Genomic DNA, 26545 nt, shown 5'->3' with positions numbered 1-26545 from the left:
ATGTCGTCGTCGTGCGAGAACACGAGACCAAATCTTGTTTCTTGGACTGCAGTCATTGGGGGTTTCTCTCAGAATGGTTATGATGAGGAGGCCATTGAGATGTTCTTTAGAATGGTAAGAGAAGGCATTGAACCGAATGTCCAAACTCTAGCAAGTGTTCTTCCAGCTTGTGCTAGATTACAAAAGTTGAGCCTTGGCAAAGAATTTCATGGATATATCACGAGGCATAGGTTAATGTCTAACCCCATTGTTGTCAATGGGTTAATTGACGTGTATAGGAGGTGTTGTGATGTGACAAGTTCTTTCCAATTGTTTTCAAAGTTCCCACGGAAAAATGTGGTCTCTTGTAATACAAAGATTGATGGGTACTGTGAAAATGGTCATGTGTCCAAGGCAAAGGCGCTGTTCGATCAGATGAGGACTGTCGGTATCAAGAAGGATATAATTTCGTGGAACACGTTGATTTCTGAACACGTGAACAACTCCTTGCTTGATGGAGCTTTGAACTTATTTAATCATTTTTTGACAGAGGAAGGGATCGAACCTGATTCTTTCACTCTAGGGAGTGTTCTATCCGCTTTCACAGACATGGCTTCTTTGAGACTAGGGAAAGAGATACACACTCAAGCGATTGTTAGAGGTCTGCAATCTAATACCTTTGTTGGGGGGCCTTAGTAGAAATGTATTGTAAATGGCAAGACTTAAAGGCTGCTCAAATTGCTTTTAATGAAGTAAGCGAACGTGATACGACAACATGGAATGCTTTGATATCTGGCTATGCCCGCTTCAATCAGATTGAAGACATTCAACATCTGCTTAGGAAAATGAAAGAAGATGGTTTCGAGCCGAATGTTTACACGTGGAATGGTATTATTGCAGGTCATGTGGAAAATGAACTAAATGATAAAGCCATGCAGTTGTTCTCTGAAATGCAAACTTCAAATATGAGGCATGATATTTACACTATTGGAATAATTTTACCTGCTTGTTCAATATCAGCTACCATTGAGAGGGGAAAACAGGTTCATGCACATGCAATTAGATGTGGCTATGATGCCGATGTCTACATAGGGGAAGCTCTTGTGGATATGTATGCAAAATGTGGGAGTATACAACATGCACTACTAGCATATAATAGAATTTTAGAACCAAATTTGGTGTCCCACAATGCAATGCTTACATCATATGCCATGCATGGACATGGGGAGGAGAGGATTGCTCTCTTTAGAAGAATAATAGAAAATGGTTGTAGGCCAGATCATGTCACTTTTCTTTCTGCTCTATCTTCATGTGTTCATGTCAGGTCAATCGAGATGGGCCGGGAACTATTTGATCTGATGCAACACTATGACATCAAACCTACGATAAAACAATATACATGCATGATTGATCTGTTAAGTCGAGCTGGTCAGTTTACTGAAGCTTACAAACTAATCAATAGAGTTCCGGTGGAAGTTTATTTAGTGATGTGGGTCGCCTTGCTCGGCGGCTGTGTTCTTCACAGCAATGTCGAGTTGGGGGAAGTCGCAACAAAGAGACTTATAGCGTTGGAGACGAATAACACCGCAAACTACGCACTCTTGGCAAATTTATATGCTCATGCTGGAAAATGGTCTGATCTGTTGAAGTATGAAGTGTATTGTTACGTTACTTGTTGTGCATGAGTTTGTTAAGCAGTTGTTATTACGTTACTTGATGTGCATGAGTTTGTTAAGCAATTATTAAGAGTTTGTTATAAATTTGCTTACGTGGATTGCTTACTTACGTTGCGTGCTAAGTTGGCAAAAGAGGTGGTTAGAATTAGTTTTCATATTTTTATATAAACATCTCTTGTGTAATCTAAAAGGCAGCTTTTCGATTATAATAAAATGAATGTGAAGTTTTCTTCTCCTCTTTCTTTTGTTATGAATGCTTTACATGATAGTTGAGACTATATCTTAACATGGTATCAGTCGCCATTTCCTGGAGGCTTGATCTTCACTATGTGATTATCTGTTGTTGGATTGATTGAGTGCTTGCGAAGGATGCATCAGAGCAGGTGTGTTGTTTCTGGCTTGTTTTTTTAGTTTGTTGTTGTTAGAGTCATGGTTGATCCACAAGTAGTATCTCCGGTGAATTCCCCTGGGAATTCCTCGGTGTTTCCTTCTAATCCCTCATGTGTTCAGCATATTCTCAAACATGACACGATCAAACTTGTTAAAAATACGTATTTACTTTGGACGCATCAAGTCGCTCTTATTCTTAATGGTTATGGTTTGATGAAATACATTACTCCTGATAGTGTTATTCCGAGTGAGTGGATTACAACTGAGTCTGGTCAAGTTGAGGAGAATCCATCTTTTTTTGTGTATAGACAACAAGATAAATTGCTAGCATCTTGGTTGTTGACAACGGTTAGTGTTGATGTTTTACCTCACCTTACTAGGCTAATGATTTCTCTTACTATTTGGAATGCAATAGTACGATTGTTTGGAGCTAGGTTTAGTACTAAGATTTATGCACTTAGACATAATTTGCACTTTCAACGAAAAACAGGATTGTTTGTAAGTGAATATTTAGCAAAGGTAAAGTCTATATGTGATATGTTAAATGCAACTGGATGTGTTGTTACTGAGCAGGAGCATATAAGTGTTGTGCTTGCTGGATTATCCATGGAGTTTGAATTCATCATTGCTATTACATCTCGTGATACTTTATCATTAGAAGTACATACTGAGATGCTTCTTGATTGTGAAGCTCGACAGAAGGTTTTTCTTAGTGATGGTATTTCAGCCAATATGGTGGTTCGTTCGAGTGATATTCGTGATGTGCCAGTTAAGGTTTCTACTGATGAAGAGATGTCTTAGAAACAGTCATTTCAGATAAGAGGGCAGTAAGGTAATAGTTATCGTGGGCGAGGTCGATGACGATTTAATGGCTCAAATCGACCTCAATGTCAGTTGTGTGGTAAGTTTGGTCACACTGTTCAAAAATGCTATCATCGGTTTGATAGGGACTTCATTGGTGTCACTACTGGTGAGGCTCTGCATAGTGATGCTCGGAAGAAATCTTCGAGTTCGAATGATGATAATCACTTATCTCACTCACCTTCTCCTAGAATGCAAGCCTACACGCATTTTATGGCTTCTCCTTATCTAACTGGTTTGGTATATTCACCTTATTTGTATCCTGGAGCTCTAGGAATGTCAACTCTATTTTATCATGGATTTCTATATTCATCATTTGGTTATTTACCTGCTGATACTCGGTTTAGCTCATCCACTTCAAATGTGCCATCAACAGCGTTTGTTTCTGCTTTACCTGGTGCTTCTTCGAGTGTGTCAACTCATTCTACTGCTGCTAATGCACTGTGGTATCCAGATACTGGTGTCACTCATCATGTTTTGAATGATCTGTCAGTTTTTGACTTGACTCAGAGACTACCTATACATGTAATAATACCCTTCTCATGGGTAATGATAAGGGTGTTTCAATCACTCATATTAGTCAAGGTTGCTTGCACTCTAGTTTCAAATCTTTGATCTTGCAAAATGTGTTTCATGTTCCTGATATTAAGAAGAGGAAGTTATTGTTTGTTTCTCAGTTTACACGTGATAATAATGTGTTTCTTGAATTTCATCCATTCGAATGTTTTGTAAAGGATGCTCAGGCTTAGACCATTTTGTTACGAGGGAAGCTCACGAATGAAGGGCTATACCAGTTGCTTCCTAGTGTTGAGAATGAGCCTAGATGTCTTGTTAATAATGTGTCAAGATCACAAGCTCTTTTGGATCTGTGACATAAACGTTTAGGTCATGTTTTGGTTAATACTGTGAAGGCAATTATAAAATTGTGTAATGTGACTTCTGATGCCAATAATTTGTCTCAAGTTTGTTGTAACATCCCCATACCGAGTTAGTGATTAAATTGTGAAATTTTAAAATTTAGTGATCAAAGTTGATAAATTGAAAGTTGAAGGAATTGATTGAAATATTTGGTGTAGGATTAATTAGCAAAGCATGGGGAACTAAAGGGGCAAATGAGTCTTTTGATAAGAAAATAATTAAATGTTTCTTAAGGATATTTAATAAACCACGTGGAAAGCTAATGAGAGAAACAAGGTTCTGGATATTTCTTTCTTCTTCATTCTCCTTCTCTGTCGTGAAGCCAAGCTAAAGGTGAGTTTTCTTGTGATCAAATTCTTGATGAATATAAGGTTGCTTATTGATCCTTAGTTGATAACTAAGCTTAAGGAAAGCTTAGATTATCTTAAAACCATAAGATGAGGAGAATATGAAGAATCAAATAAAGGAAGTAGAAAAGTGAAATCTTGGATTAGAGTTCCTAATAAGAATTAGAAGTGGGATTTGACTTGTCATAAAGCTATCTAAGAGGTATGAAGTGTTAGAATTCAAATTAGAACATGTTGGAATTTGGGTTAGATTCTTAAAACTCTACATGGAGAATTGGATTTTTAAGTTTTAAAAGTATGAAATGGATAATAATTAGTTTAAGTAAGAGTATGCAAGTTAAGGATATAAAAAGAGGGGAAATATAAAGTGTTAAGTAGACTAAGAAGAGATTTTCGTGCTAAAATAACAATTCTGGGCAATGTGCATCGATGCACATTCATTGTGCACCGATGCATCAATGATAAATCCCATAAATTGTTTAAGGTGCATCGATGTATACCTCCATTAAAAGATGAAAATGGCTTTTCTTTTAGCCTAAGAAATGATAGTTTAGAATATATTAATTAGTATACTGATAAGTATCAATGAATTACTATGTAGATATTGAGCCTAAACGAGTTCTGGAACAATCGACAAGTAGGATTGATCGAGGGAAAGACAAAGAAATCTAGGTGAGTGCATATGCATAGCATGAATATGTATTCTATTCAGTTCTAGACTTGTGATAAGTCTAGATTCAATATTTTGATACATGATCGCATTTCATATTATGATACATGACATAAATTCATACCATATGCATTATGTGACATGAATATGCAAGAAAAAGTTATATGTCTATGTGATAAAGGTATGAAAATAATATGTCTATGTGATACAAATTATGTGAATGGTGAAAGCCCATGTTATGTAGATGAGAACTATATGTATAGTTGGCATACCAAGGGTAGAGGGTCTACGCGGTCCTTCGGGATATATATATATTCTTTGGAACATGTGTGAAGTCTTGTGAGACACATACTTGATCCCTAGTATATGTATATATTCTTAAGGAATGATATGTGGTCCTTTATGGACATTATTATATGGCACTACGGTGCAATTCTACGCGGCACTCCGGTGAAATTCTACGTGACACTTCGGTGCAATTATACAAGCTGTGGTGACAGCATAGTGCACAACCTCACAATACTCACATACCTTAGGTTCTCATGATGGTACCATGGGCTAATGAACTTAATAAGGTGAACTTATGAATGTGAATTTGATAAGTATATGTGTAAGAAACATGGTTCTGGTTATTGCATTGTTTACATACATCTTATCATTGCAACCCATCTCATTTTGGCAATTCCTTTATATTTATTGATATTATTATATTGCCTCACTAAGTCGATGACTTAGCGTGTGAGTGTTTCACACGTAGGATCCGATAAAGTAGACGATCGAGGTTAAGCAGCTGGACAACATTACTCCTGCAACTATCAGATCAGAAGCAACTTAATCAGTAGGTTATATTTTGTTATGTAAATGGATGTTGGCATGTAACTAAAGGGTTAAGTTGTGTATGCTCTGAGTATTTTTGATAAACTTGTATTAATATATGTATATTATTGTATTTTTAATAAAATAAGTTCAAATGTTTTATCGGTTTTTTTAAGTATTGTTTTGTTTAGTCAATGTGACATCCTGGACTCGTATCCGGGTCAGATATGAGTTGAGGGTGTTACATTTGTATTATGTGTTTGCAAGACAAAACACATAAGCTGCCATTTTGTAATTTAATAACTGAATACGCATCTCCTTTTTAATTAATTGTCTCGGATGTATGAGGACCAGCCCCTTTCACTTCTTCTGATGGTTATGTCTATTATGTGTCATTTATTGATGTGTTTAGCAGACATAATTGGCTTTATTTGCTTAAGCGTAAATATGAAGTGGGGCAATGTTTTATTAATTTTTATAAAATGGTTGAAGTTCAATTTGGTCAGAAAATTAAGGTTATGCAAAGTGATGGTGGAGGTGAATATCAGACCCGTTAAGCATGGTTTCTTGATCATGGAATTCAACATCGAATTTCATGTCCAATTACTTCATAATAGAATGGAAAAACTGAGAGAAAACATAGGTATGTGGTTGAAATGAGATTGACTTTGTTAGCTCAAGCACATATGCCTTTGAAATTTTAGAGTCATGTATTTACAGCAGTTGTTCATTTGATAAATCGTTTACCAACTGATGTTCTAGATGGTAAGTCGCCTTTTGAGAAACTCTATCATGTATCACCTGATTATTCTAATTTAAGAGTTTTTGGTTGTGTTTGTTTTCCATTTCTGAGACCATTTAATAGACACAAGTTGGAGCTTCGTTCTCGGCAATGTATGTTTCTTGGATACAGCTCATCTTACAAGGGTTATAAATGCTTGGATGAAAATGGTCGAATTTTTGTCTCTCGGCATGTAGTTTTTTATGAGACAGTGTTTCCCTATAGTGTTTGTAAGGTTGTTGAAAAACATGGTGTTACTCATAGAACTTCCAATGGAGTATTGCTTGTGATTGTTGTTCCACAATATCAATCTTCAGTTGGGAGAGGTACTAATACTGAGCATGTAACTCTGGTTTAAGGTGATTGTTATATTAATGAACAATAAGCTTTTATCTACTTCAAATGTTGTAACTGGTCAAGGGCTGACCAATATCAGTACAAATTAGCTGGTAAATGATGATGATGAATTGCCTATAGCTGACAGTGAGCCATGTTCACATGAAATCAAGTCTGAGCCAATTGTTTCACTGGATAATGCTCATGTTACTAATGATACAACTCTTAATGTTCATCATATGGTTACAAGAAGTAAAAGAGGGATTTGGAAACCAAAAATATTTCAAGTTGCATGTTCTGATAGAGAGTCTCGCAATATAAAAGAGGCTTTCATGTATCCTAATTGGAAGGCTGCTGCTCAAGAAGAATATGATGCATTAGTTCAGAACAAAATCTGGTCTCTTATTCTTCTTCCTGTAAATAGGCGAGCAGTTGCATGCAAATGGTTGTTTAAGGTAAAGCGAAATGCTGATGGTTCTGTAGCAAGATATAAAGCTCGTCTTCTAGCAAAGGGCTTTCTTCAACAACCAGGTGTTGAATTTCATGAAGTTTTCAGTATGTAGTTAAGCCTTCTACAGTATGTGTTATCCTTTCTCTTGCCTTGACTCATGGTTGGACATTAAGACAAGTCGACATTAATAATGCCTTCTTGAATGAGATTATTACTGAGGAAGTGTACATGCTTTAGCCACCAAGTTATTAGCTAGGTGATGGGAACACTGTTTGTAAACTTCACAAGGGCATTTAGGGGCTTAAATAAGCTCCTAGCGCTTGGTTTGAGCGACTCCATATATATTTTAGAGACTGAGGGTTTTGTTTTAGCAAAATCTAATTCATCTCTTTATGTTCACAAGTCAGCCACCAGTGTTATGTATATGTTGGTGTATGTTGATGACATCATTCTCACTGGAAATAAACCTGATGAAGTGCATATTGTCATTAACAAATTGAACAAGCAATTTTCCTTGAAGGATCTTGGAACTTTGAACTACTTTTTGGGAGTTGAGGTTTGTTATAAACCATGTGATATTGTGTTGAGTCAGCGAAAGTATATTATTGATTTGTTACAGTGCAGTGGTTTTGCTGGGCTAGGAGTCTTCCTACACCAATGGTGTCGAGTTTTAAGCTGTCGAGTAAGGATGGATCCAGTTTTACAGATGCAGCTTACTACAGAAGCATTGCTGGTGCATTGCAATATGTTGTCATTACTCGTCCTGATGTTGCATTTGAAGTCAATCGAGTATGTCAGTTTATACAGGCACCACTTAATACTCATTTTCAAGTTGTGAAGCGAATTCTGCGTTATCTGCAGGGTACCATTTCCACTGCTAAGGCTGAATATAGGAGTGTTGCATGTGCTGCAATTGATATGAGATGGCTTCAATCCTTACTTGCTGAGTTGCATGTTATTCTACATGGTACACCTACATTATGGTGTGATAATTCGAGTGTTGTTGTTGTTTGTGCCAACCCAGTTCTTCATTCTAAATTCAAACACGTGGAACTGGATTTGTTTTTTGTCAGAGAGATGGTTGTTGCTTGAAAGACTGCAGGTTCATGAAGTTCCAGCAGTTGAGCAGGTTACTGATATCTTTACAAAACCACTGTCTGCTCCTTTGTTTCTAAAGCATAGACTACGTTTGCTAATTGTTCAACTCAAAGAAAAGTCGTTGATTCTTGAGTTGTGCAATAAAAACATGATTGAAGAAGTTGATGAATGATGAAGGAATGTTAAAAGTTTTTACAAGGTTGTTGAGCAGGGCGAATGTTGATGAATAAAGTTTAATGTGTTGGTTATGAATTTTCAAGAGCTATCAAGTAGGGTGAATGTTGAAGTATGAAGTGCATTGTTACGTTATTTGATGTGCATGAGTTTGTTAAGCAGTTGTTATTATTTTACTTGTTGTGCATGAGTTTGTTAAGCAGCTATTAAGAGTTTGTTATAAGTTTGCTTACGTGGATTGCTTGCTTACGTTGCGTGCTAAGTTGGCAAAAGAGGTGTTTGGAGTTAGTTTTCAGATTTGTATATAAACATCTCTTGTGAAGTCTAAGAGGCAGCTTTTCGATTATAATAAAATGAATGTGAAGTTTTCTCCTCTCTTTCTTTTGTTATGAATGATTTACATGATAGTTGAGACTATATCTTAACATGATCTAGCAAGAACAAGACGAAAAATCAAAGATATCGGATGTAGTTGGATTGAAGACAGTGATGATGTACATGTATATCTTGCATATGACAAATCTCACAAGAGAACAGAAGAAATCTATGCTACGTTGGATAAACTAACCCTCCACATGAAAACAACTGCATTGTAAATTCATCAAACTTTCTGCTTTGTATTATTTTGTAACAAGTATCCAATGAATCACAGATCTAAATTTTTGCAATATTCTCCAACCTAGAATCTCTACATAAGCAACTCAGTAAACTCCATTGATGATTCACCGAAACTCCCCAATCCCAGTGTGAGTTCGAGGCTTATGTGTTGCAGAGTTTGATCCACTGATACTTTCAAAATTCTCCACGTCTTTGAACTGTTATTAACTTAAATGGCTTTCCTTTTTACAAACGAGAATCGGATCCTTGCAAATCAACTTGAGTTGAATTGGGTTCTTAGATATGTTTGATTAATCAAGTTTTTGCTTGAAACGATTGTGGGTTTTTCCCAATTGAAATGCTACAGACTAAAGGGACTACAAAACAAGGTTTATCAACAACCCTGTTCGTCATCACTGCATAACTCCCTAGAGCTACTCACTCTTTAGGCTAGTTGTTGTTGGTAAAGGTAAAAGTATTCCCTGTTACTTGACCTATATATATATATATATATATATATAGATATTAAGGTGTCATCATCTATATTTCGTTTACAGTGTGATTCGTTTTGTTAAGAAATGAATTGAAAGAAAAAACTGTGATATGAGTGGAGGAGAAGGCTCACATTTCAATATTATTGTAGGGTTTTGAGTAGGGATATATATGAATGGTGTCGGGTTAGATTGAGTTTTCGAGAGCGATAATATTATAATTATCCATAAATATATATATGGGTTGAATATATCTTCAGGTTGAGTCGAATCGAATATTTTTATTTTAAAATTAAATTTGACTTGATCTAAACCCGGATATTAAAAAAATACATAACCTTATAGGATTAGATCGAAACGCGTTGAATCTAGGTCTCTATCCCTTGTTTTGAGTGTTTGTAGTGTTTTGTATATATTGTGACTCGTTTAAAATTCATTAGTGCGTCTCTTATATTCTTATTTAGTATTTCTATACGAAATCTATATATATTTTTAATTGTTTTAAGATTGATTACTCACTATTATTTCTACTAATAATATTTTTCTCTCTCGATTGTTCACTTTGAAGCAACTTTTGCAATAATGTGGCACTTTCCAGCTGGTTTAATGAGAATGGGCATCTTTGTCATCCCTCATCCAATGGGGTAGGAACATGTGCATCCCCTCATCACCATCGACATCGCCATCATCCATATATTATCTTAATCGTATTTCAGAAAAGGAGAGAAAATAGAAAAAAAGAGGTGGGTGCGTTTGCATTAAGAAGTGACCATGGAGATTAGGACAGGCATATCCCGACATCAACACATTTCTTTTCAGTTGAGGACGCATGTCACAATTGAAGGGAAAATGTAGCAATGCACGTAAACGAGTTTTAAAGACTTTGATTGCGGTTCCACATCGGTAATTGAACTTTAACGTCGAGCTATCTCATCGATGTGGGATCATTCACGAACAGGATAGTTTGGATTTTACGGACTTTTTGATCCTCGAGTCTTAATTAGTGTCTTGATTTTACTCATCCACCGACGTCTCTTGTGTCCCACGCCTGACCTTCATGGAAAATTCAGGAGGCCTCGTAGGTCAAGGATGGGCATGGGACCGAATCTGATCCGATAAAAAAATATATAATTTTATCTTATATATTTAAGAATAATAACAATAATATTTTTTTATATATTATTTTTTCAATTAAGTCATTGTTTTTATTGAATAAAAATAATATTTTTATTATTATTTTGGGTCGGGTCGGATTTTTAAGTTATATATCAGGTCGGGTGGAATCTTATTTTGGTCGGGTCAGGTCGAATTTCGGGTGAATGATTTCTTATTCTCGGGTAGGATCGGGTAGACCAAAAATCCGACCCAACCGACCTATACCCATCCCTACGTAGGTATGAGGACAATAACATTATTTCTGTTAGAGATGAGTATTATATTGGGGGGAAAATATTTGTCGAATCGAGTTAAATTAAATTAAAATTTTAAGGTAATTGAACTGATGAGTTATATTTTATCATTTAAATTTCATTTATTTTTTAAGTCAAATATAATTATTTGAGTTTTTATTTAAGTTTAATTATAATTATTTATAAAATTATGATACAAATTAATTCTAATTTAATATCTATATATATATATATTATTTTTTACATTATATTGTTATTTAATAAATGAAATATCATTTAAGAAATAAGACAAGTTGTCTCTCCCTTTTTTAACATAGTTTTTTTTCAATACTTTTGTGATGTATTACTCTTTTTTTTTATTTTTTGTTTAACCAGTGGTGACACCAAATTTAATATTGATTGTCGATGTCGCTTATTATTAGTTCTCTTATTTTTCATACTATGTTCTTTATATTTTTTAGTAGGTCTTTTTAAAAATTTTTGAATAAAAATCTTTGTTCTTGTGACATGTTTCGATCTATTCTTATGGAACATATTTTCTTTGTTATTGTGACACGATCCTTATGGCTTTAGTACGTTTTTTCCCATACCTTTACGGTCATTTTCATGCTCGTACAAAACTTTACATTGGTGTATATGATCTAGACCCTAAAATAATTATTTTATACTAGGATATATTATTTAGATTTAATCTAAGTCGAAATATTAAGACATCGTTGGATCGGTCCAAAATATACGGACCTTAATCCGTAACTCAATCAGGCCTTAAGCCCAAGAGCAAAGAGATAATTCAGATAAGGACAAGCGGCACGCCATGCTTGGCCCGGCTACATCACTTAGGAGTTGGCTGGACCAGATGAAACATGAGTCCGTCAATTTGCGATAATCCCAAGTTTCTTTATCTTTAATCGATCGCAGTGATTAAAATAAGAATTATTATTCTAAAAGATATTTGATTCGAGTATTAGCGGTTGCAGTAAGAGTGATTGAACGTTTATTGTCAAATGATTGAGAGTATTTAGAACAAATACTACTTTATAATCACTTTAACTTAATCAAGAAAAACAATCCAGGGGAAGCATCGTCTTCGATCCTTTCTCTCTACGTTAGGTATCACTCAAGAACTTCCCTTTCCCTTTTTCATCCACCACTCGTGCCCTTGAAACCTCCGCCATCATTAACGCCCTGATCGATCGAAGAGGAACCCTAAAAACTGTATCGTGGATGGACCATTGTCTTAAAATCAAAATCGTCATAACTAGCATACGTGTACAAGAAATTAACACGATCTCCTTCAGAATTCGAAAATACACTTAGCTTTACCTGATATAGGTACTTAGGAAAAGGAGGAGGAGGAGGAGGAGGAGGAGGAGGTAGCTACTGCTAGAGGAAGTTCCACTTGTAACATTGCTTGCTCAAATGAGCATCTCAGAAACCAGAAACATAAAGCATCATACAAGCCAAACATGGAGACATACACATGCAAATGAAACTGCCATTGGAATACTCATTTGAGCAAGAAACATTACAAAGAGGAACGAGTCACTTTTCTTCTCCGATGAGACAAACCTAGTTCCATTGTCATATATAGAAGGTTCGGTATGAAGGGTCGTTTGCAGGAGAAATATGGTTGGAGCATTGACGGTCGGTTTAAAGGCTCCAAAACAGTTGCAGAAAGAATGGCAGCCCAACATCATAATATCCCCCCCCCCCCCGCCAACAACCAAACTCACCACCATTCAAGTGGGAGTAAAAAAATGCATCATTTGCTGAATCAAATAGTGTGTTTCGCTGTTAATGTCAATAAAGGTCGCCTTGTGTCGGTGTAACCTAATTAGATGGTGCAGGTTCACATTATGTTATTAATCAGGCTTAATCTTTGCTAAAACATATTGAGATTTCACTGGAATTCATCAACGGTTTGATTCTCCAGTAAATTCCGGTCGGCTTTTATCTGCACTAGCAAAATAATGATGATAAAAAAAAGGTGGGAATGCACTAAAATGTGATGTACTGAGCTATATATGCCAAGTTCGTCACTTTGACCGGGGAGGTGTAATTATGTTGATGTGAACGTGAGTTCATCATACTTACCGGAACTCCTAGGCCTATTCACCTAATTTTTCGAAGTGAGTTAGGGATTGATTTGTAAAAGTGCAGTGCTTGTTTAAATTCAGTTTCATAATTGGATAATTTATGTATTTAGTCACTCAAATTTTATTACATTTATGTTTTGGTTATTTAGCTTTAACAATTTCAATTTTACCACTCTATTTCCAAATTTCCTTTTTTTTTCTGTCATCCAGTCATGAGCCATTAGTTGTGTAACAACAATAGCAAAACATTGTGTTTTGAACAGCTATTCATGAAAACAATCTAATTTTAAGGTAGTTTTAATTTACGACAACCTGATTTAAGGTTAATTTAAGATGATTTCAACTTAAATGGTTATCATGTTTAACTTAAAAAGTTATACGGATTTGTAATATTTTTTATTGCAACCGAAAGTTATATTACGGGTTTTAGGGTTTACATCTGAAAATGTTATGAAGAATATAATATTTTTTGTTGTAACAAAAGGCAGGATCAAGGGCTCGGTTCATGCAAAAATAGAACTCGTCTACTTAAATAACTCAAAATTTTATAACTCAACAGGTCTCGACTCTATCAATTACTAACCCCGAGTCCAAGTATGTGAAGAATCAAAATAAGAACACACCAAAAGGCATGATCAAGGGCTCGGTTCATGAATGCAGTTCATGGACCTGATTCGTAAGTTTGGCTCATAGGTTCAATATATGGATTCGGTTCACGAGCTTGATTTTTGGGGTTTTTTACCCATAATATGAACAATATTATTAATTAACTCAACAGAGCATATAGAAGTTTATTTTGTGATATACAACATTTGTTATAATATTTAAAGAATTTATCACGTCGAGGTGACGAGTTTATTTTTTATTACTTTTAATCACATTGGGGTAAAAAATTTGAATTTTTTATTAGAATTTGTCACCTAGACGTGATTAATTCCAATTCACTATAACAAATACCGTAAATATCTAAATAAATTACTTTGTGTCGTTAAATAATTAACTTATCTATAGGCTAAAAATTACCTGATTTATGTGGTTGATGGGTCTAGATTAGTGCCCAATTATGGATTTGATTCACGGATCCGGTTATGGGTCTCATTCATAAATTCAATTCACGAGTCTGGTTTATATGTTCGGTTCACGTGTTCGATTCAATTTTATTTATTCGTTTTGATTTTGATTTATTGACGCCCAATATTAAACAAATTGTGTCAATTAAATATGATTTTTTCTCTAAATTATCATGTATAAAATATATATTTTTATTTTAAAAATAAATTTTAATTTAGAAAAAAAATTAATAACTATAACAGAATATATAAAATTTGAAGTAAATTAAGTGAGTTTGACCTATAATCAATAATATTAAGGAAATTATGAAGAATTCAAAAATAATGATAATTGGACCTATCAAGCGATCTTACTGATAAAAGAAAATGTTATGATTGCTAGAGATCTTGAGTTCGAGCAGTTATGTCTACAGAACATGTATACATTATCAATCAATTAAAAAAATTTAAACATGTATTACTTTATAATTATCACAAATTATTAAAAAAATCTCCAATCAGATCCATTTTAAAAATTAATAAAAGATAATTAGTCATATAAAAAATCTTAATCTTTTAAAATAATTGAATAAGAGTTAACATTTTTTTAATTTTCTCAAATAAAGACTTAATATTTCTTAATTTACTAAAAAAATAAGTTCTTATTTGAACATTTAAAAAAATGTTATGATCTTATTTGGTTATTTTAAAAGGTTAGATTTTTGTGCGGATAACTCATAAAATATTAGACCCATTTAATCAATTCTAATAAACTAGAATAAAGGGACCAATTTATCAATTTTCATAAAACAAAGGGATGAAATTCGTTATTAGTCTTTGTTTCACAAGGTTCTACAAACCAAGCAGCTCTGACTAAGCCCACAAGCCTGCCACTTTTTACCTTTGAGTCATTCGCTGATTGCTTCATCCTCAAGCTTAGGGCTTTGAATTTCAAAACACTCTATATCTCGATTTGGGATTAATCAATAAAACTCACAAGAAAAATCCAGTCAAATTAAAACACCATCTCTCTGCAACCCCAAATCAATTAGATAATTCTTCTAAGGAAAAGGGGGGAAAGATGCAGAACACTGAAGGCAGCTGTTTGTCTTACATGGCGGCGTGGTTGGGAAGCAGCGTGGCCCAAGCTTTCTTCGCATCTCTGGAGCGTTGTTCTTGCATCAACCTTTCTACATCCGACGATGCCGATGAGTCCGAGGCCCACGATCTCCCTCTCATGATCACCAATTCCTCCTCCGTCTCTTCTTCATCTGCTACTGCTATGACCAATAACAGCAGCAACACTCCTCCCAACGGCGTCGTTCGTCTCCCCGTCTGAATCTTGGATTGGTACCCGCAATCTTCATGGGTACTGTTTTTAGGGTTTCGATGTTTTCTTAGTTCTTTTAATCTTGTGAAAATCTTTTTTTTCCAGAACTGGCAGATCATCTTGTCAAAGTTCATCCGATAGCTTTGCAAACCCGTAAGAACATGCTTTCTTCGTAATCCTGTTGCCTGTTTATGTTCATACTTTAGTTAATGTACGTTTACACGTTTTCTTTCACGATCAAAGCTGTGAATTGAGGTTCAACTTGGGCGGTTCATTTTAGGAGGATTACGTCTTCAAAATCTTATTTGAATTAATTAATTAATCAATACATCAGTGATTAATTCAAAACAACATGTTTTAAATATATTTTATATAAAAATTAAGCTAACACCAAGTTATATTTAGACTGATTGAAGGACATGATTGATATAATGATATTATTTTAAAATTTTAGAACCAATTTAACATTTGAAACATAGTCTAGGGACTCCCCGTGCAATAAACCCTTTCCTAATATTAAATTCAACTTTACTACATGTATCTTATCCTAGTTGAGTTGACACCTGAGAGTGACAACGTTAGAATTGGGATAATCTTGTACTGCACATGTTGGCAATTCCCTTGTTTCCCATTCCTGTACTCGAGTTAAAAAAGATTGCTCAGATGCTGGAATCCATCACCATCCCCCCACTTTCATCCCCACTGAACCAATATCCCGCTAAGCCTCACTCTTACATGCCCAACACTCTCTGCTTGCTTGATAAACCAATCAGTTCAAGCACCTATGCTTCAATTCTTGAATCTTGCAATAACCCAAGACTTGGAAAACAGATCCATGCTCATACTCTCAAGACTGGGTTTTGGGGGCAGGAGTTCGTGGACACCAAGTTGCTTAAGTTGTATGGGAAGTTGGGTTGTTTGGGTGATGCGGATTTCTTGTTCGATAAAATGACGCTGAGAAACTTGTATTCCTGGACAGCCATGCTAAGCTTTTTTGTCTTTTCGAGAAATTACTAATCGACGATCTTTTATTAGCCTTTTTTTCCTGTTGTATTGAAAATTTCTAGTGGTCTTGGCAACGAGGAAATAGGAAGCAAGTTACACGGGATTCTGATTAAATATCAGTTTGTTTCTAAAATTTATGTAGGTAATGCTTTGATTGATATGTATGGTAAATGTGAAAGCTTGGATGATGCTAAGAAAGTCTTCGAGACGATGCCCGAAAAGGACGTGTGTCGTGGAACACTGTTCTCTCCGCTTCTGCTGTCAACGAAAAGGTGTTCGAGGCAATGTGCTTTTTTCCAAACGATGTCGTCGTCGTGCGAGAACACGATGCCAAATCTTGTTTCTTGGACTGCAGTCATTGGGGGTTTCTCTCAGAATAGTTACGATGAGGAGGCCATTGAGATGTTCTTTAGAATGGTAAGAGAAGGCATTGAACCGAATGCCCAAACTCTAGCAAGTGTTCTTCCAGCTTGTGCTAGATTACAGAAGCTGAGCCTTGGCAAAGAATTTCATGGATATATCACGAGGCATAGGTTAATGTCTTACCCTATTGTTGTCAATGGGTTAATTGACGTGTATAGGAGGTGTGGTGATATGACAAGTGCTTTCCAATTGTTTTCAAAGTTCTTACGGAAAAATGTGGTCTCTTGTAATACAATGATTGTTGGGTACTGTGAAAATGGTCATGTGTCCAAGGCAAAGGTTCTATTCGATCAGATGAGGACTGTCGGTATCAAGAAGGATATAATTTCGTGGAACACATTGATTTCTGGATACATGAACAACTCCTTGCTTGATGGAGCTTTGCACTTATTTAAAAATGTTTTGACAGAGGACGGGATCGAACCTGATTCTTTCACTCTAGGGAGTGTTCTATCCGCTTTCACATACATGGTTTCTTTGAGACTAGGGAAAGAGATACACACTCAAGCCATTGTTAGAGGTCTGCAATCTAATACCTTTGTTGGGGGAGCCTTGGTAGAAATGTATTGTAAATGCCAAGACTTAAAGGCTGCTCAAATTGCTTTTGATGAAGTAAGTGAACGTGATACGACAACATGGAATGCTTTGATATCTGGCTATGCCCGCTGCAATTAGATTGAAGGCATTCAGCATCTGCTTAGGAAAATGAGAGAAGATGGTTTCGAGCCGAATGTTTATACGTGGAATGGTATTATTTCAGGTCATGTGGAAAATGACCTAAATGATAAAGCCATGCAGTTGTTCTCTGAAATGCAAACTTCAAATATGAGGCCTGATAATTACACTATTGGAATAATTTTACCTGCTTGTTCAAGATCAGCTACCACTGAGGGGGGAAAACAGGTTCATGCACATACAATTAGATGTGGCTATGATGCCGATGTCTACATAGGGGCAGCTCTTGTGGATATGTATGCGAAATGTGGGAGTATACAGCATGCACTACTAGCATATAATAGAATTTTAGACCCAAATTTGGTGTCCCACAATGCAATGCTTACAGCATATGCCATGCATGGACATGGGGAGGAGGGGATTGCTCTCTTTAGAAGAATAATAGCAACTGGCTGTAGGCCAGATCATGTCACTTTTCTTTCTGCTCTATCTTCATGTGTTCATGTTGGGGCAGTCGAGGTGGGCCGGGAACTATTTGATCTGATGCAGCACTATGACATCAAACCCACGATAAAACACTATACATGCATGATTGATCTGTTAAGTCGAGCTGGTCAGCTTACTGAAGCTTACAAACTAATCAAGAGAGTTCCGGTGGAAGTTGATTCAGTGATGTGGGGCGCCTTGCTCGGCGGCTGCGTTCTTCACAGCAATGTTAAGTTGGGGGAAGTCGCAGCAAAGAGACTTATAGCGTTGGAGACGAATAATGCCGCAAACTGCGTACTCTTGGCAAATTTATATGCTCATGCTGGAAAATGGTCTGATCTAGCAAGAACAAGACGAAAAATCAAAGATATTGGAATGCATAAGATCCCAGGATGTAGTTGGATTGAAGACGGATGATGTACATGTATTTCTTGCATATGACAAATCTTAAGTTTTTGGAGGGCCGTTCTCTGGGGAACCGGCCCAACAGTTCATAGTCTTAAGTTTTTGTTCATAGGTGTATGTTTTGTATCTTTTGGGCCTACCAAATGTTTATAATCTGATTACCATGTAAATTAAAAACTATCTCTATTTTAAAATTTGTCTTTTTTATATAATAAAGTGATTTTAACGGCTTCCTCGCCCAAATAGAGCGTTGGGAAAAAAAATTCTTGGTAAAGAGCTCTCACCAAATTATTTACTGAACTAAAGTGTTTTTACAGTCTCAAGGTAAAGACGCATGGTAATCCACGTGATTTCAATTTTTTTCATGAAAGACTCGAGGTAATCTTGAGGTCTTCTCCAAGTTACTGTTCAAAACATCCTAGCCTGAAAAATAATTACTTGAGTGAATTATTTGAGGAATTTATTTTTCAACACATTATCTCAACCATTTGCCCCGACTTTAACACCAATCATCGTAAGATCATGTAGGGATGTAAGACGACAGTTTATTTATAAAAATAAGTCTATTTAGTTTATAAAAGTTGTTTATTATTTATGTTTATAACCAAGAAAATTGTTTATATGATTCTTCTTTTTATTTTATTTTTCAAATATTGGTGAAAATGGAGATTGAACTAAACATGTTGATAAAATTTGAAGGCTTAACAAAAAAATTAAGTATATCCAAAATTGACTTTTGATATATTTTTTTTTGTTTGTTAAAAATAGGTGTTTAATATTTTTTTATTGCAATTTTTAGGTGTAGCGTTAAAAAAATGGTTACGTGATACATGTCACGTTTATATTTTTTATTTTATTTAAATAATAAATATTATTTAAAAACATTTAAATTTGGAGAGGTAAGTCTCGGGAGATATTTGGAGAGACGACTTCAGTCCGAGAACACGACAAGCCCGCTCCCGACGAAACAAGTTGTGAACCATTAAAGAACACGGTTTCAAGCTTGACAGAAAAGATGGGGGATTCACTTCAATCTGCCATGTCACTACTTTCTAGGAATGAAAGCCATAGATAAGCTTGCGGAGCAGATGTTCAAAACACATGGAGATTTGTAGAATCATTGTGTAAACCGGCCAAAAACCATGAAAATTAATGGTTATTTCTTGTAATTTTGGATAAAGTATACGCGGGTCATCTTTGACCCAAAGGACCTGAGTGGACAATTTTTTAATATACTTGGAGGATCAAGTTATGTGATTTCTTGAATAATGCAATAATCTATAAGCCATCCCCCCCCCCGGGCTGTTCTATTCCTTAGGTTATAGTTGTAGTAATTTCTGTTGTATTGTACGTAGACATCAAAGATTAAAATATATGCTCGGTATACAAGTTTGAGTTAATTGCATCAAGTCCCCTAATTATGACCCTAATTTCAAATTAGACCTTAAACTTTTAAACATTCCAATTTCATCCCAAATTATTAATATCATTTTAAATTGGTCCCTAAAAGATTGCATCTTTCAATTTTATCCCCAAATTCATCCAAATATGTAATCCACCATTTCAACCATAGTTTAACCTAAATTTTATCTTTTTTCAAGCATATAATAATATAACTAGGTGTGACGATTTTATTAACAGGGGATGTGCTTGGTATATACGTATAATTTAAGATTAAATTGAATTATTCAAAAAGTTTGGGCACCAATATAGAATGAAGAGCATAGTTTGGGGATGAAAATGGAATGTTAAAAGTTTGAAGACTAATTTAGAACATAGTTTAGGGATGAAATTGAACTGTTTAAAATTTTGGGGACCAATTTAAAATGAGGGTCATAGAGTGGGGACATATGATGCAATTAACTCTAAAACTTTAGGTGAGAGTTTGAAATTGAAGTAATCGGTATTTTTCTCTATTTATTATCATCATCATGAAAATACAACTAAATTAAAAGGATAACACAACAACTTAAAATCTAATTTCAATCGAAGTTTTGTTTTAAAAAAAATTATTGTACTATAAACTCAGTTCAAATTTTAACAACTGATTTATAAACTTTTTTAAATTCTGAAAAAAATCAATTATCACGTCATTATTCATAGGTGAAACACAACATTATTATATGACTACTATATTAACGCAATTGAAAAGAATATTAACACAAAGGAACACAGATAGTGTACCCTAAACCTTTAATATTTGCACATACATTATAATTATTGCTTATTAGACCTGATATTGATCCTAAAATCAAATGTGTTTGTGGAAGACAATGAAGCGTCAATTTTGAAGAACATATAAAGAATGATTTGTTTGGCAATCTAAATCCACTTGAGCAGTACAGAAATAATAATAATAATAATACTATCAGAACCGGAAAGACTTGATATTTACTACACTATTTTTAATGCCCAAAACAAATCATGAATACTAAAAAAAAAACCCACATCTACTTTATTGGGCAGAGACTACTGGTTCCTTGCAAAATTTGTAACCTCATTACCATAAAACCAAAAGGTACAAATTCTCCAATCAACTGCGACTGCATAGGGAATGAGTTATGAAGTTGCTTTCAACCTGCCAAGAACCCCACAGAACATCGGTCTCAATCATTTAGTGGCTCTGATTCTGTGTCCCTTTCCTTCATTGCTGTCCAATTTTCAATCTCTGAAAGAGAAACCACCAACAAGTTCAGAACAGAAAAATCGGAAGATGGAGGATGTTTGGTGTGATATGGTGTCGTGTACTTACTCGGCTTGTCTGAAATCGCCATCAGCCGTCTTTGCAAGATAGATGCCACGAGGAGGAAGATCGAGCACATACCAAACATAACAGTGATGGGAAATGCATTAACCTACACAACAAAAATCAATACAGCTAGTTAGTAACAGAGTTGAAGCCTGGTGGATCCGAGAGCATGCATGTATCCATCTATGGCACATGATCAGGTGAAGCTTATTATAGCAAAGCATTTTTGTGTTTTTTGGTCAGAAGAGGTGTATAGCATACATTGTACAACACGACGCAGACAAAGATGTTGAGAGGAACGCGGAAAAAGTTCATAATGGTGCTCCTAGCCTCCTCCGGGATGTACTGAGATCTCATTTTCATAATGGATGGCCAGAATATCCCAACACATGCCTCAAAAGTACAGAATCCAAGAAGCTGTAGACAACCTGCAAACGAGATGCTTCCGCCTTTCACTTCCGGAGGTGCCACCAAAAACTGTTACATATTAATCCAGTTAGAAATAATTCAATAGAATAATCTTTTGGGGGGGGGGGGGGAGGGAAGAGAGAGGGAGAGGATGTCCGAACATACATTAGTTATAATGGGAAGCAAGAGAGAGGCAGAGGAAACTACAAAAACAATCTGCATGTAGCTTTCTACCCTGGGTGACGAGCGAGCCATCAATCGAGATGCAAGGGAACTTCCCAACATAGAAGCCAACATGAATGTGGCAAAAATAAAACCATGAGGGATATCCTCATCATTGGGGCTCAAAGCAGGAGTCCAAAGGAACACAAAGGTGTACATTGAACCTTCAAACAGAGACTGGATGGCACCCAGCAAGGCAATTTTTTCATCTGAAATGCAGAAAAAATTAGACTAAGAGTACAAAGGGAAAACAAAGGAAAGAATTAATGCATGATGATGGATGACTGACAACAAGGTATCAAGAGACAATACTTGGCCTGTAACATGTCAATCAGATGAATGCATGAGTCTAAATTAAGTGTTGAACTCTACCAGAAGCTATTGCTACAGCAGCACCCTTAAATTGGGTAAGCAGGTCCTTATTTTCCGAGGGATCTCCAAAATTCTCAGTCCATGATGATAAAATAATGGCCATTCCAATAGCAAGAAAACACGCAGCAGCATCAAAAGGAGCCACAGGTCCAAGGGATAATGAATCAACAAGTAGGTTCCCAAACAACCCAGACAAAATGGCAACAAGACCATTTCCAAGAAATATTGCCTTAGAAAATGTTAGTGACAACCATTGTTGCTCGAAGCCTCTCTGCAAAGATTAAAAGTGCAAAATAGTACTATCAGAACATGATTAAAGTTAAAGGGATATTGACATCAATGATGCAGACACGGCTCGCTGACAAATGAAGCTAATCAGAAACAGATGATTCAGTCCTCGACATCTTTGAAAACAATGATGGAAAATTCAAGAAACGAAATTAGAATATTCCTAGGTACCTTGTGCAGTATGCGATGTAAACTAGATATCACAAACATTGTTATTTTCCCCCAAAATAGGGCATGGAGGAAAACAACCCGACAGAGACTAACACATAGCATCCAGAATATTAAAGAGTAAAGGGCACATAAGCAAAAAACACATATATGATGTTAACTTGTAAGCTTCACTGATATACACTAAGAGTAAAGGGCACGAAAGCAATTGCTCACCTTATTATGTTCAGCTACAAGCCATGACTCAAATGCTGAAAACAGTAGGGAGGTGGCAATACCTCCCAAAACACGACCTATCATCAAAATTTTGTATTGAGGAGAATGCTTGGTGATGCAGCTAAGTATGTAAGTTATGCAGTAAGTAACACATGCCCTCCTTCGGCCCCTGAATAAAACGCAAGGTATTTTAACATTTAAGACAAGACCTTTCATCAATTAAGTATGAAAAGATAGCAACAGAAACCAGATGAAAAGCTTACTGTTTGTCAGCTAGAGATCCAACAATTGTACCAAACAACATGGATGACCCAAAACCAGCAATAAAAAGCTGTCCAATCTCCCCTTTTCCAAAGCCATATGTACTATAAAGATAGTAAACATATGGACCCTGAAGCCAGTCTCCAGCTATAGAAACATAAACAACCATTTATGAGTCCAATAACCATAATATAAAAAAGCTATCTTTCACAACTACCATATGAATTAGGAAATTTTCTTTCAAAAGAAAGATCATTCAAACATAAGTGGTAATATGTTTATGATGCATATTTGAATAAGATTGTTACAAATTCGTCATCGTGAAAGACTCTTATCAAAAGCTAGAATAACCACAAACTTCGATAGAATTCAAATTCATGATTAACGGCATCTCAGACTATTTAATCCAGAGTATCATCCCTACAACTATTTTCCTGAAACTTATTAAAGAAGTTAATGCAACGGTACAGAACTCACAAGAATCAGAAGTTTATGACTTCCTCTCTAAGATCTAAGAACAATGATAGTTTGATGCTCAAAATTTTGGCTGTCTCTTTATCGGAACCATCATCAACCAAAAACAAAAGCAAACATATCTCCAACTCCCCCACCCAAAAAATTCAGTTTCTCAACCACAAAACAGAAAAGGACCGAAAATCCACATTACACTTATTGGAGTCATTTTCTTTACTCTTTTCTTTTCTTATAGAAGCTAACAAAACACGCATGTATCCCGTTTTCCGTTTTCTTTATCTAGATAAACCCATTCAACATTTCCAAAGCACAGAAAAAAAGGGTAAGGACATTTAAAAGTAACGATTAGTATAGCAAAACACATTATCCACTAAAAGTAAAACCGAATCACAAAAAAAATCATTCAGATCACACTCGAAAAATGCAAATCTAAGGAATAGGTTCTGGAATCACACGCACGCAACACACAAAAACCAGCATTAGATCAGAGACATTTTAGAGTCTAATAAAAGTGAGATCTAAAACATATAAAATGAAAAAAAAAACAGATCTGGTAAATAGAAAGAGGGAAGAAAACAATGAGTGGTAGTTAGTTACCCATCATGAGAGAGTAAACAAGAAGGTAATTGTTCTTGAAGGAATTGAAGGCAGGGGAAGTGTTGATTCGATCTTTGTTGTTCTTGCTCAGCTCTAGCGCTGCCACCACCGCTCCCAATGCACCGAACACCACGAAATAGAAGAACTCCATTGTTTCAGCCAAGCCAACTAACACACCACCACCCAGACTATCCCTCTTACTTGTAGAAGAGGACGCAGAGATTTTATAAGACGTTGTGAAACCAAAAGCCGATGTGTCCTCTGCACACTTGAGGTAGAAAGATCTTACGGTTTGAAGGAAACTTTGAAGAGTTACAAGCAATGGAGAGGGTGTGGGACAAAACAAAGGATGTGTTTGGCTCAACTTATTTGGAATTTTATATTGTAAATTTGACACGTGGAGAGACCTGGGTTTTCGATCTGAAGAGGAGGTGTCGGTGGTTCAGATGGCGCAAGCATCATGTTGTAGGTGTCAGTGAATGGATTATTAAATCGGATTAATCGATTAAATAAATTATATTTAATTTAATTTATTTTGATTTTAGGGTAAATTTTTCATTTAGTACCTAAACTATCAGTTTTAATCCGTTTTAGTACCTAAACTTTCCATTTTTCAAAATCATACCTAAAGTTTAGTTTTTATTTTAATATAATATCCCACCGTTAAAAACTTAAGTCGTTTGGTACCTAAACTATCATTTTTGGTCCGTTTTAGTACCTAAACTTTTAATTTTTTCAAAATTTAACGTTAAATTTTGAACAAACTTACTAAAATGAAACAAAAACTAAAAATAAATACCAATTTAAAAAATAATTATTTTAATGATGATATGTTGGGTTAAAAAAATCATATTTGAAGACTTTTGGACTCTTTTTAGCTTTAGAGAGCATTTCTTTTGTATTTATTTTGGTAGCTTTTTTTGGCTGCTTCAGATCTAATCGGGCGTGCGGTTTGGGAATTTTGGTGTTTTATTCGCTTGGCAGTGTTGCAGAATGGCTTCGGATCCAAAGGTGCACACTTTCGAGGAGGTTGCAGTCCACTACAAAACCAAAGATTGTTGGCTGATTATTTCTGGGAAGGTCAGATCCTTCGCATCCTATTATTTCATCAGTGTTTCTGGTCTTCCTCTGCCGGATTGTTCACTTCCTTTTTCATGTTTGAACTGTTATTTTGGGTTGATTATTGATGAATCGTGAGCTTATTTCACCTTCAATTGTAAAATCTCATTGGGTGCGTTTGTTCGAATGAATGATCTCTTAACTTTTCCATACATTCGCTGAGTATACAAAATTCGATTGTTAATAGAAAATACATAAATTATATAGAATTTTGAAAATTTTAAGAGTGCGGCCGCATCTCAGCACCGCTGAATATTTTAGTTTAATGTGTTTGTTTCCTGAAACCTTCGATGGCATTCATGTGGTTGTGCATGTCAGACAGATTGGATGTCTTATGCTGAAGGATTGATCACATAAATATTCAAATGAAAAACTCAAGTAGTTTCATCATCTGTGATTCATTGCTACCGTTTATCAAACAATCATTAGATATCATGTATGATGTTCTCTCAGTTGTAGAAAGAGCTTTATGTCGATCGAATGTTTCGCCTGATGAACATGTCAAGAACAAGGTATTTGGAGTTCAACCGCCGTTCATAATTGAGATTTCTCTCTATGTAGGTATATGATGCAACTCCATTCATGGAAGATCATCCCGGCGGTGATGAAATTGTGCTGTCCGCAACCGGTAAATTCTCATGATGGATTTCGTATTCGGTTCTTCAAGTAATTAAGCCTGAATTTTGTAGTTTGATCATAATGTTTCAGGGGAGGATGCCACAAATGATTTTGAAGATGTTGGTCACTGTGATTCCGCAAGAGAACTGATGGGAAATTACTACATAGGCGAGATTGATTCAAAAACCGTCCCGGCAAAGCGCGCCTACAGTCCTCCACAGCAACCGGCTTACAATCCTGATAAGACCCCAGAGTTTGTCGTTAAGATCCTACAACTTCTCGTCCCCCTCTTGATTCTGGGCTTGGCTATTGCGGTAAGTCACTACACTAAGAAAGAATAGCTTATTACTACACAGGAGTTGGCTGGCTGTTTTGAGGGGAGAAGTGATGTGTTTCATCTGTTAGTTTTAAAAGGACAGACACATCTCTTGTTTGGTTTTCCTTCCTTGTAGCATCTCTGTGTCAAAATGTGGTCCATTGTCAAAAGACAATACTATAGTGAGCTTCTTTGAGCCCCCCATTTATGTCAACAGCGAGACCAGACCATGTTTAGTATTGTTGGAATTTAAAAGCAGGAGCATTATTCTTAT

At 35.6% G+C, this 26545-nt stretch overlaps 2 protein-coding genes and 2 pseudogenes across 3 annotated transcripts; 3 read left to right on the top strand and 1 right to left on the bottom strand.

The window, feature by feature from the left end:
• LOC120199679 lies at positions 1-9115 on the top strand (annotated as a pseudogene).
• LOC120199763 (cytochrome b5-like) lies at positions 3860-26545 on the top strand. Of its 2 annotated transcripts, XM_039200775.1 has the most exons (5): positions 3860-3863; positions 9374-9381; positions 25175-25298; positions 25899-25965; positions 26046-26545. In XM_039200775.1, the coding sequence occupies exons 3-5, from the start codon at positions 25212-25214 to the stop codon at positions 26294-26296; spliced, it is 405 nt and encodes a 134-aa protein (XP_039056706.1). In that variant the 5' UTR covers positions 3860-3863; positions 9374-9381; positions 25175-25211; the 3' UTR covers positions 26297-26545. The 2 variants fall into 2 exon arrangements, with proteins under 2 accessions (XP_039056706.1, XP_039056705.1); XM_039200774.1 differs by lacking the exons at positions 3860-3863; positions 9374-9381 and having other exon boundaries at positions 25129-25298.
• On the top strand, positions 15986-18509 carry LOC120199759 (annotated as a pseudogene).
• Positions 20935-24500, bottom strand: LOC120199761 (molybdate-anion transporter-like). The gene is made up of 8 exons (XM_039200772.1): positions 24219-24500; positions 23150-23294; positions 22887-23055; positions 22215-22485; positions 21786-22051; positions 21474-21689; positions 21216-21318; positions 20935-21131 (listed from the first exon to the last, which is right to left on the bottom strand). The coding sequence occupies exons 1-8, from the start codon at positions 24367-24369 to the stop codon at positions 21070-21072; spliced, it is 1383 nt and encodes a 460-aa protein (XP_039056703.1). The 5' UTR covers positions 24370-24500; the 3' UTR covers positions 20935-21069.

The sequence above is a fragment of the Hibiscus syriacus genome, unplaced genomic scaffold (genome assembly GCF_006381635.1).
Source record: "Hibiscus syriacus cultivar Baekdansim isolate YM2019G1 unplaced genomic scaffold, ASM638163v2 tig00005465_pilon, whole genome shotgun sequence".
Classification (NCBI taxonomy): Eukaryota; Viridiplantae; Streptophyta; class Magnoliopsida; order Malvales; family Malvaceae; genus Hibiscus; species Hibiscus syriacus.
Note: the sequence above shows the minus strand (reverse complement) of the source record. Positions and strands in the feature narration are given on the sequence as shown.